The 12249-nt window shown below is 45.4% G+C and overlaps 1 protein-coding gene across 1 annotated transcript in view; it reads right to left on the bottom strand.

Moving 5' to 3' along the window:
* DSCAM (DS cell adhesion molecule) overlaps window positions 1-12249 on the bottom strand; it is an 82357-nt gene that overhangs the window by 52315 nt on the left and 17793 nt on the right. Inside the window, exons 4-7 of the mRNA XM_053919125.2 lie at window positions 8965-9118; window positions 4245-4362; window positions 2744-2907; window positions 842-940 (exon numbers count right to left, since the gene is read on the bottom strand). Of these exons, the coding sequence (XP_053775100.1) occupies window positions 842-940; window positions 2744-2907; window positions 4245-4362; window positions 8965-9118 (535 nt within the window). The remainder of the gene's footprint in view (window positions 1-841; window positions 941-2743; window positions 2908-4244; window positions 4363-8964; window positions 9119-12249) is intronic.

Raw genomic sequence — 12249 nt, forward strand, 5'->3', positions numbered from 1 at the left:
GTGCTGGAAGGAGCTGGAAGGCGGGGCTCAAGCACCCACTGGCTTCCCCCTAAAATGTCCCTATATTTCCAGTTACCTTCTCACCCTTCCTCCTTTCTCAAAGAATGAATTTCCTCTGCCTTTGGAAATCTAAGCCTTCTGTCCCTGCCACCCGCTCAAGGACCTCTCTGGCCACTCAGCCCCTCACTCCTGTGCATCTTCAGTCTCTTCATCTGGAGTGACTCTTTTTCCTTGGTCTGCAGCTTGCTCAGAATGATGTTCTCCCTATCACTCGTGCCAGAATTATCATGCTATCTCATTGCTTCAGTATCAACTTTCTTTATTCTTTTATTCTATTCTGTTATGTACTCATTACAAAAGCTCTGATGTTATTAGAGCTTTTGTAATGTATTAGATGTAAATACACTGTTTTCTGTCTAAACTCTAAGTTCTCCACCTTTTAATACTTTATAAGAAGAGTAACTGTGGCTACTAGAATGAATGACTGAGTACACGAATGAATGAATGATATAATGTAGACCCCATGGGGAAGAAATGGTGTGTAGAATATTGGGGGAGAGGTTACTACATTTGTTTTTGCTTTCTTTTTTTTGCATCTGTATACTCCTTCCCTCAGATTGGGGACACAATAATAATTTTGTGAATGGGATTCTTTGGAAGAATGATGCATTTGCACAAATACCTTAAAAACAGATGTTGAGGTGATGGAAGAATTAATTATAGGATGTATTTTTTTTTTTTTGAGGAATAAGCCAACATAAAATTATCGCGTGAAGATGTGTCACTTATCAGCCTGTGGGATACTGACAGATAATTTCTGCGGACACCTATCCCTCATTACCTCGGATAGAGCTGCCTCCATTGTCTCCAGGGAGCCAGGAGAGGGTAATGGAAGAAGATGTGGTTTTGGACACCGTGAGCCGAGGCTGATCTGGTGGCACTGGGTAGGAAACAGTTGTTAGAAAACAAGAATTAGTTTTTCACATCATTAATCTTCCTTAACAGTCATTTACCCAATCACTCTTAACAGCCATTTATTAAATAAGTGTTTCGGGATGCCAAAATATGCAATTCACTCCTGTCAAAATGTCTATTTAGTTGATATCCTGGGCGAAAGAGACAGAACAGAGTGAATCTATTATTTCAGGAAAACTCAACCACATGTCTACTTGGATTTATATCTAACTCACTTCCTCACTGATGCTTTGAATTTCTGAGTTGTTCATCACTGATTAGGATCTTCTTTAAACCTCCTAAGGACACAGGCAAGAGTTTACCTTGAATTTCGATCACGATTCAAGTGGGGAAGGTAAGTGGCACCCACTTAGCTGTTCTGTTCTCAGAATGAGGGAGGAGGAGAATGAGGGAGGAAGAGAGGAGCTTGTAGGGAAAAGAATTGCAAAAGTCTCCACTTTTTGTAGCTACTCCCCCAAGACACAACACCCCCTCACACACACTCACAGAGCTCGGAAAATCAAAGGCGCGCCCCTGAGCAGCAGCTCCCGAATTTCAATGCTCTAACAAGGTTTGAAGAATACATACTTCTAACCACTGAACCTTGACATTATTTTGGATTAGCTCTGAGAACAGAAACACCAGAGAAATTCAGAATCAGGTTATCCAAATTTAGAGGAAGTTCCCCATAAAATGTCCTCTATTTCTCTGAAAGAAGCCTCTTATATTAACCCGAAAACATGAACAATGGACCCATCTGTTTAGAGTCACATTACAGGGTCTGTCTTCTGAAGTGGTTTGGAATTCTCCTGACCTCAATCAACTTCAAATTGCAGATCAGTTTTGCGTTACTTTTTAAATAATATAGTTCTTCTCCTCACCTTACCTTCTGCTGAGGACAGTGTTGATTTTATTTTTACTTGCTGTGATTATTGGTGTGACAACAGTTAAATCCAAAGAAGCATATCCTTTGATTTCTCTACTAATAACACACCAGTGTGCATCTAAACAGGAACCCCATCAGTGGCCACTTGGGATTTTACCCTGGGTTCTAATTCACAGTATTAAGTTTGTTGTGCGCCTTTTGTGTACGTAACTGAGACAACAACATAGTGATTATTGGAGGGGAAGGGGGGGGAGGCAGAAGAGGGTAAAGGCTGGACAAGTGATGATGGAAGGAGACTTGACTTGGGGTGGTGACCCCACAATGCAGGAGACAGATGATGCGTGATAGAATTGTACACCTGAAACCCAGATAATCTTATTAACCCATGTCACCCCAATAAATTCGATAAATATTTAAAAGAGAAAAATTTCATATGCTACATTAAATACATAATTAAATATTGTAGCAATGATAGAGTGTCAACCAGTGTCCTTTTTAAATATTGCATGTAAGAATTTAGTTGGTCGGCAGACATGAAAGACCTCAACTCAGATTTTTGTGTGTGTTTTCTGGGTTACGCTTATACACATGCAGAGTGGATCACACAGTCAATGGAAGCTATTAAGAAGGACTTTTACAGTGATGCTCCCGTGAAGGGAAATGAGACTAGCTTTCTATATGCAAAAATGTAAGCAGTTTTATCTCTCGGATTATGAATGCTTTCTCTTTTCTTTGATTTGCTTAATTATATTTTCCACAATGAACATATATATATATGTTTGCAACATGAAAATAACAATTAGCTTTTTGCAAAGGCTGATTTTTAAATTTGCTCAGCTTTACCCTTTGCCTGTAGCAGGCATACAGAAAGTAGGGTTACAAAGAGTCCCAACAATGTTGTACCTTGTACTTGTAAATTTAAAATGATTTCATCGGATCCCCAGTTGTTATTGGCGATGCAGCTGTAGTAGCCGGAATCCTCTGCCTTCACGGTGCGGATGACGAAGCTCCCATTGCTGAAGACGCTCCTCCGCCCATCAATCGTTACCAGGCTGGGTGTCCCGTTACTGCCTCACAGGAAGAAAAAGGCACAGATTAAAGAAATTACAATCCAAATTAGCTGAGGTTGGGGAAGAACATAAAGACTCTCTTTGCAGCAAACAAAGCATTTGGAAACTTGTATTCTTAAGAAATAAATTGTGATTATATCACGAGACCAATCAGATAGTTGGCATGTTTTCTCTGTAAACAATGCTCTGTTGACGTAAGGTCCCGTCGAGGGCTTGGGTTCTGGCTTCTCACATGTGTCCATGCCTGTCATGTCCACAGTGGGCCTCTTCCTCCACCGGGATGCCCTGTTTCTGGGAATTCCTTTTATGGGGAGAAGTGACATTTTGACCAAGTCATGGGCAGACAACTAAATTTCAGAATCTCTTCTAGAGTCACTTCGAGTTACAGTTGTGAATGATTTTGACATTGAAACGGACTGTGGTATGTGAAGGGGTGATGCTCTGACCCTGGCATGAAGAGAGTTCCATCAGCATCACAACTGAGGCCAAGGCCCCAGTGGCAATTATCCAATCACGTGGGGTCATCCCGACCTCAGAGAGAGTACCACCTGACCTTGGGAGCTGCCTTTGGATTAACTGACTTTAAAAGAGAGGAGAAGGAAGAAGGATGGTCCCTGGACCGAGACCATTCTTTCTATAGTTTATGTATTTTAAGTGCTTTTATCAGAAAATAGGTACTCTTCTGAATCCTTTTTATATCAAATCTCGATGCTTGTTAGTGAACTGTCAGCCCTTTATACCCTAAATTCTTCCTCTGAATAGAGATGAAGCACTTAAAAAAGTTACGCAGACACAAAACATCTCACCCACCTTCTCCCTGCTGTTTTCGATGCTATTATTCTAATAATGACTACTGAGCATGGAAAACCAGGTTTTACATTAGCCAAGTCCTAATGTATTCCATTTCTTACAGCGACTTCTCAGAGCATTGGAGTTAGGATTCATCGGTCCATTATTTTGGAAGGAGAAGAGATGAGTGCTAAGTCTTACATGACCTTGGGCGCCTTCCCCTGGGTCACAGGAAAAATTTACATGAGAAGGCGCAGAAAACGTCCACAGAGAATGTTGGGATGGTTAGACGCTTTTCCTTATAATCATTCTGTTACGAATTTAAAGGCCCTGAATGATTGACGATTTACACAGTACATCAGCTCCTTTTAGTGTTAAAGCCGAGATCCCTCCCTTTCCCATCCCCTGTATCTGAGCAGAGTTGGTAGGCTTCCCAGCTTTCACTAGGGTAAATGATTCCAACATTAGACCACCGGACACAACGCAGTGTCTCTGATGTACTCTCGTAGGGCTGCACTACCGGCATACATTGGGTTACTGGTTACCTGTCTTTCATCCATTTCACTGCAGGAGAAGGGTCCCCAACAGCTTTGCAAGGCAAGGCGATGTCTTTCATCCACGGAGTAGTAACGGTGCCACTGAAGGTCAGGATTCGGGCTGGAGCTGGAGCACCAAATAGACAAAAAGCCAATGAATTCTCAGACTTGTCCACACAGAGGTCAAAATGACTTTGCCCAATACAGAAACGCCCCAAAAAGGGGAGGAGTGCAGCCCTCCCTGTCCACATGCCACCTGTCAATGCCACTCACTTGTATCAGGGCTTGCCGAAGGGATTTCCACTGTAAGATCCTACAAATGGCTGAATGTCCCTCTAGGGGCATTTTCCCCTTCTCTTGACTAAATGCGGGAGTCCAAATTAAATATTTGGGGCTTCATAAGCCCAGCAGCTCCAAGCTGTGTTTTCTATGAGCCCAATTATTTTTCAAAACACTTTATTAAACAATTTATCTCAACACCCCAAACTGCACATTAAAATATACTTTTAATATCAAACAGAAGAGATAGTACAAAACATAAAGTTCCAAAAGACAGGAAGAAGTAAAATGGAAACGACTCCTGTTTATCAATTTTGTGGTTCTTCCCCAATGTTATTACATCAACTGGATCTGCTGCACAAACGTTAAGGAAAATGAACCATTTCAGAGTGGTCTCTCTTGAGGAACAACTGTTGGCTCGGGACAGTGATTCAGATGCTGGAACAGGAGCATCTGCCAGGGCCTCTGGCGCTTGCACTGTTCCGAAGGAGCAGGGGCACCCAGTAGGTAGAGAGGAGAAAACCCAGCTGGGCCTGTGGCAGGCAGCAGGGGCCTCCTTGCAGACTGGTGGGGCCAAGCACGGACAGGTTCCTGTGCCACCTTCTTGAGTGAGATGCAAGCTAACAGAGGCACCAAGCCACCAGTCTGCCAGGGGCAAAGCTATCGGCCCGACCTTGCCCTGCACTGGGACATGGCTTTCAGAGACACTCCCTCCAGATGCTCAGCTTGGCCAGGGGCACAGACATGGAGACTGCAGGTGCAACGTGGCCCCGATCTGATTCCAGGCCCCTAAAGATGGAAGTGGCGTTGGGACCCCTGCACCAGTTTGGGTTTGGGACTTTGGATTGGCCAGTGGGCATAAGAAGCAGAGTCCCCAGGAGAGCCCTGGAATTCTAGGAAAGGTGGGACTCCCGGAGCCAACTCATTATGGAGTACAAGGCTGGTCACGAATGTCTAGCAAACAACTCCAGCTTTTGTTGTTCTGAGTGCTGTGGACAGGAGCAGAGAGATGGGGGAAATGCCAGCGGGCTCAGAGGCTGGGCCAGTTTTGTGCAGCCAAAATGACAGCCAAGTTCAACCATGTGCTTGAAGTAACACTCCCTGATGGAGGGGGAAACTCAAGCTCTTCCCCCTTAGAGCAGGGTCTTCAGAGACAGCTTGTGGATGGCGCCCTCCACCATTGAATGGGATGTTCTGGGGCAGAGCCCACTCTATGTATACATCTCTGGTTCCTCATTATGACAACAAACATATCCTGGTCAGGGAGCATCGGGTTTCTGGAATTGGTGGTTTGACATTTTCCCCTTTCAAATCCTTCACACGGCCCTTTTATGGAATAAGGAATGTTCTCCAAGCAAAGCAGGGATGATTAGGGAAACCCAGTTAGAGCTGGGGGCTTCCAAGCTTTGTAACGGCTGTCTGCCCGCTGTGAGAGGTATACAGCAGTTTACACTGAAAACCAGAAGCTGGGTCCATATGGGGATGTGTCTGTGAGTGAAGTCTCAGTTCCACAAAGTAAGGTTTCCTGTGCGTGATGCATTCCAGTATTTTCTACATTGTTCAACTCTAGTCTAGCCTATTTGACTCTCTTCCATTCTACTCCATTCCACTTCTTCAATATGCTGGCTAGAACCCCTAAAGTGAACTCTGGGACTTACGAATGACTGCCCATCAACATTTTGAGAAATACTGGCTAGAACTTCATGTTCAAACTCAACACACCCAGTTTCTAGAATTCCTGCCCATCTGTGGCAGCTGGAATTTGAAGGGTCCTGCTCTGAAATTCCAAGACTAAGCAGCAGAACATGCCCGACCTGGTTTGCAAACTGGAGCAGGTGAGAGAATCACCTAGAACCTTTGTTAGAAATGCAGATTCCTACTCTGACCCTGTGGTTCAGTGGCTCTCCGGCAGACTCAGGGAGTCTATTTATAACAAGCTACTCAGGGGATTCTGATGGGAACTACAGTCCCTCTTCAACCGGGACCTGCCTTCTGGTTTCCGTGCTGCTCTCGGCCCCTTGGCAGAGGCCCTGGGCTCCTTCCCAGGATGGAACTCCTCCAGGGTTGGGTCCAAGGTTCCCTCTGCCACTCCCTCCACAACAGTACTTGTCCTCTTCTTGAACCTAACTCTGGAGTTCGGAGTCTGCTACCTGTTGACAGATTTGCCCCTGCTGCCCGTTCACCTGGATCTGCCCACAAGGACAGACAACTTGCTCCTGGGCAGTGCAGCCAGCCAGCCTGAGGTATGATGATGGCAATGATTGGGACACTAGGTGCAAGGTGTGTGGCCACTCCTCCTGTACGGCTTCACTAAAGTTCTAAAAAATCAAGTTTATTACACACACACACACACACACACACAAGATTGTGTCCCTCCTCTGGTTAAAACTCTACAATGTCTTCCCATTTCACTGAAGTCCCTAACACAGCCTTGAAAGCCCAGCATGGCCAGGCCCTGGCCTTCCTCCCTGGCCCACCCGAGACCCTCTCCCCCTCCCAGCACACTGGGGTCCCACACTCCAACCTACAACAACATGCTGAACTCCTTCTAGGCTGGAGGCCGTCTAACACTGGGACAGCGTCATCTCCCCTTGCCATGCGTTTATTCATCCTTGTGTGGCCCAGTCCACCTGCCACCTCCAATGGTCTAAGTGATGTCTTCGCATGTGCTTCTTCACATGACTTAAAGCAGTTTGCCATTTATACATATTTTTGTGATACTTTGTTTGCTGATTGTCTTCCCACCAGTTTGGGGCTCCACAAGGTCCTTAGAAGACAGAGTCCTGTGTGCTCAGCAAACCTCGTCCCTTTTTCCTCCAGAGTGTCTGCCTGGTTTCACTCCCCAGCTCCGCTTTGAAAACAGGTGGGGCCTGTGCCTTCATTCCACACAGTGGAACACGGGTAAAAATAATGCGTACATTTCCACAGCTGGCCTGTGAAAACCTTGTTCCAGCCTTGACGCTCTCTCTTTCTCTATCCACTTCACTCCTGGGAAGTGAAGGATCCCAGGACTTCAAATCCTAAGACAAAAGAGGCCTGGATCCCTGAACCACCACATGGAACCTGCCACCCAAGAGTGCCCACCTGTCTGGGAGTATCCGTGTTGGACTGACCGTGTTATTATGTTGAGCCACTAAAATGTTCAGAGTGTTTGCTTCTGCAGTCAGGCACCCCTGTATCCCTAGCATAGTGCCTGACATACAGTAGACACCCAAAATCATTTAGTAAATGACCACATGGCATTTCACCTCCCAGACAATTCATCCTCCTGTGGAAGTGGCCGGTTGTCAGCTGTGACCCCTTTGAGTGGGTCACATCCTAAAACATCAGCCAGGCCATCTCTGGCTGTGTCTGGAGACATAACATTGGCACAAACGGAGTGAAGAGGCAAAGCTAGTGCTAACTCTGCATCTATGTTGCAGTTCGTTTTGAAGCCTCCGGAGCAGGCCTCATGCCCACCGATGATCTGTGTTTTCTAAACGTTAGGGGTGGCTGGCTATCATGACGAAAGGGTACAATCGAAAAGGAAGTTGCACTAATTGATTTTCTTTCCAACTATACGACTATTCTCCAGCTGTATTCAAAATGCGATGCCGCTCTGCCCCTACCCCCTCACCGTTTCATCCTGCCTCTTCCGTAGCTATCGCGGCTGCGAGCACAAGAGCTCGTAGAGGTAACACTGGAATCTTGGACAGTTTATTTTCTCTTTCAGGCACCCCTATGCCTTATTGGTAATAAATTGCCAATGTGGTATATTCCAAAGTCAGGGGGCCTCTCCTGCTGGCTGGGAATTGTGGCGTAAATACTCATGACGAGTGGTAATTTAGGGGGACCCTAAACACGGGATGGCAGCATGACCAGAAGCAGAATAAGAATATTCTGCGCCTATATGTATGTGTTTTGAGAATCAGCCTGACACCTCCGTGCGAAGCTATCCTACTGACTTACAGGAACTTTCTGTTTGGTGGCTCCATCTGGCCACTGTTACTCAAGGTCTTTGCTTATAGCATTCGATCAGTAGGAGAAGAGCAAGTGATTTTCTCATATCCGTAAGGTTCCAAATCCACTAGACCAAAATATGGACTTTTCCCTTTAGGAAGTGTGACGCGTGATTTTGAGGGAAGAAGCACTTCCTTGGGAAGCTGCTGTGCAGCGCCTTCCACCCACGCGAGGGGTGAGTGGAGGCTCCTAGTTCTGCTTTTCCCAAAGACACATGGAGTTGTAAAGCCGCTTAGTGTTGTGTTCACCTCTAGTGGGATTCTTTCCTGATTTTCACGAAAGCCCAGTGCCCACTAGCAGCAACACTATTTCTTGGGCTGAAATGCGATAACATGTGAAATTCCGGTTTGCTTGATTTTTTAGGGCATGGCAAGCCTCATTTCAGGTGGAACAGAGACTTAAACACAGCCACGTCCCAAGGGGAGATGAGGCCCTGACCAAGGTGGCCCACCTTTGGCTAACGGCTCCACCGTGATGATTTCGCTGCTGTTGCCTCTGCCCGCGGAGGTTACGGCCACGACCCAGACGCTGTACTGCCGGTTCCGGCTCAGGTTGGGGATTCTGTAGGAAAACGAGTCAGGAGAGGCTTCAAACTCGCTGATTACCTGTGAGAGGAGACATAAACGTTCCCACATTCAAGGAGGCAAAAGGCACAAAGGGACTTCCTAAAAGAGTGGTCATCACATGTTCTGTGTCATAAGACACAAAGCCCACAACTGGTTCTTTTCTAAAAGGCTGGGTTTGCTGTATACTCTATGGATATACCTGTCTATCACCCCACAGTCTACATTTCGCTATGAAGTGGCTTCGGCAGCCGCAGATGACTAACTGAGCCCTTGTAATTGTGAAAACAGACCACACATGTGTTTTCAGCTGAGATGGAGTAGAAGGGCCAGATTGACCCTCCTACTGGAAACAACCGAAGGACACCAGCTTCAAAGGCGTTGCACACCAGGTAACAAAGGGCAGTGATCTGTGAAATACGGAAACAAAGGCAGCAAGGCCTGAGACTGCAGGGACTGCCTGTTTCTGGGAGAGAGTCTCCAGGCTGAGGCACAGGGGAGGGAGCCCAGAAGGAGCCGGCTTCACCTCTGAGTTGGGGAGACAGGACTGAGAGACAGGGAGGGAGCTGGATCCCTGGACAGTGACCGGAGAGAGGGGAGCTGCACAGGGAGAGGACTCCAGCAATCTGAAGAGGGTCCCACCTGTGCACTCAGGTGAGCAGATCTGTGCATGTGTGTGAGGAGCTATCTGAGGCCAGGAACGAGCCACCTGGAAGGACTGGAGGCCCTGGAACCCGACATTCATTCAGGGCTCCCATCAGCTCGACTGAAAGCCCTGGAGATTCACAGGCACTGGGCAGAGTGCACAAGGGTCTTAGTTCAGCGGCAGAGAATAACCAGCACTAGATTAAACCGCACTGGTCCCGTCTAACAAGTATTAATAGCAAGGTCTATAAAAATTAAATATTCACTAAGTAACTTAACTGCATCCCAAAACCGAAGTCAAAAATATTTACAGGAATAAAAATTTGCAGTACCCAACATGGTAAAATTCACAATGTTTGACACCCATTAATTTTTTCAGATATAAATAACCCAAGTATCCACTGACCGATGAATGGATAAACAAAATGTGTCGTATCCAAGCAATGGGGTATTATTCAACAAAATAAAGGGATGAGGTACTCATCCATGCTTAACTTGGATAAATTCTGAAAACATGTGAAGTGTATCATATCACTTCAAAGTGGAATGTGATGAATAAAAGTCATATGCTATTAAGAAACCACTGAAATTACAAAGTAAATGACAGAAGAGCAAAATAAAGCTCACGAGCTGACAAAAGAAATCAAATGGAATTATTAAAAATATTCAATTAATCCAAAGAAAGCAGAAAAACAGTAAAAAAAAAGCAAATAGGATATAAAAGGCTGAGTTGCCAGGTTATGGATTTAAACCTATACCAATATATCAGTAATTATATTAGGTATAAATGATTTAAAATCCTAATTAAAGGCAGAGATTGTGAAGCTGGATATAAAAGCAATACTCAACTATACGCTGCCTACAAGACATGTTGCTCAGTTATAAAAACGCAAGCAGGTTACAAAGAAAAGGACAGGCGAGCGATCTCCTCCTGATGCTACTTTAAAAAGCTGGAGTGGCTACATTATATTAGACAAAGTGGATCTATGAGTAAAGAGTATTACCAGTGATGAAGAAGGTAATTTCAGAATGATGAAGGGATTAAGTCATCAAGAAGACACAGCGATCCTAAACATTTATGAAATTAATGCTTCTACATACACGGTGTAAAGACTGTTGGACCTGCAGACAGACTGAGGCAGGTCACGTCCTCCATAAAGAAGCCACACGAAACAGGTAGGCTGATGCTAGATTCCTCCGTCAGATGCGGAATGCGTTGGACTGCGTGTGTGTGTTCTCCCGAATGTATATGGTGAAGTCCTGCTCCCTAACTTGCTGGTGTTTGGAGGTGGGGCCCTTGGGAGGTAATTAGATCCATGACCTTGTAAGGGCATAGAGACCAGAGTGCGCTTGCGTTCTCTCTCTCTCTCTCTCTCTCTCTCTCTCTCTCTCTCTCTCTCTATCTCTCTCTCTCTCTCTGTCTCTCTCTCTCTCTCTCTCTCTCAGCCTTGTGAGGATATAACAAAAATCCTGGAAGCAGAAGCAGATCCTCACCAGACACTGGACCTCAAACTTTCCGGCCTCCTGAACTATGAGGAATAAATATCTATTGTGTAAGCCACCCAGTGTGATTTTTAAGAAATCAAATCTGGCTAAGGCAAGAAAACTAAGGCACAGTAAGTGACTCATGGAGGCCACCATGCCAGACAAGGGTGAGCAGAGGCTCCAGCTCCATCCTGGTCCCCAGGCCAGAGCTGCTTCTTCACTCTCCACGCTGACAGGTACAAGTGGCCCTGCATGGGAAGGACTTCTTTTTACCCTTGGGAGCTGTTCGGTGAACCTCTGTAGGTCTGTAGGTTGCGTAACCTTCAACACCAACTCTGCAATTAAACTGGGGACGCGACTGTTAACTAGACCTTTAATTGCCATAAATTCTATGCTTCCTCAACCAAAAATAATTCCAGAGAATTGCCCATTGTCATATGATTAAGGGGAGAAAATAGGGCTCTTGCACAGATTCCTCAGATGTGAGCATAGACTCAAGTGTGCATGAGTGCGTGTGTGTGAATCTGTACTCCACCTGCCTCCAGGCCCCACCCCCTACACACACCAGTCCTGTCTCGTGTTCAGAAAATCACGAGGAAAACTAATCCCTCTGGAAGGTCAGAGGGAATCTGGCTTGTTTCCTGGCTAAATGAGACGATCCCAAGACGGCGTATACTTGTACTCCATGATGCCCCAAGGCTATGTGGCTGCCAAGTTAATTTCAGAAAGGTTAATGATGTGCCAATTATAACAACTGCTCTTACGGAACATTAAGCATCAACAGAGCATTAAAATATATTTACAAAATAAGGATTTCCTGTGAGGAATACATAGCTTTTAGGCAAAACTCAGGAAGTATCCCATTAGGTACCATTCGTCCTTGAGTACCTCCAAGATAAGCATTTTTGTTGATATTTAGTTTTTACCTGCAACCCAAGACATGGCTAACATCTATGAAAAAGTGTTATTTCTTGTGCAACAATATTTGTTTCACCATTTATCTAGAAGATTGACCCAAAGTAAAGGGGAAAAGGTTTACTTAT

Source organism: Desmodus rotundus, chromosome 2, assembly GCF_022682495.2.
Source record: "Desmodus rotundus isolate HL8 chromosome 2, HLdesRot8A.1, whole genome shotgun sequence".
Taxonomy (NCBI): Eukaryota; Metazoa; Chordata; class Mammalia; order Chiroptera; family Phyllostomidae; genus Desmodus; species Desmodus rotundus.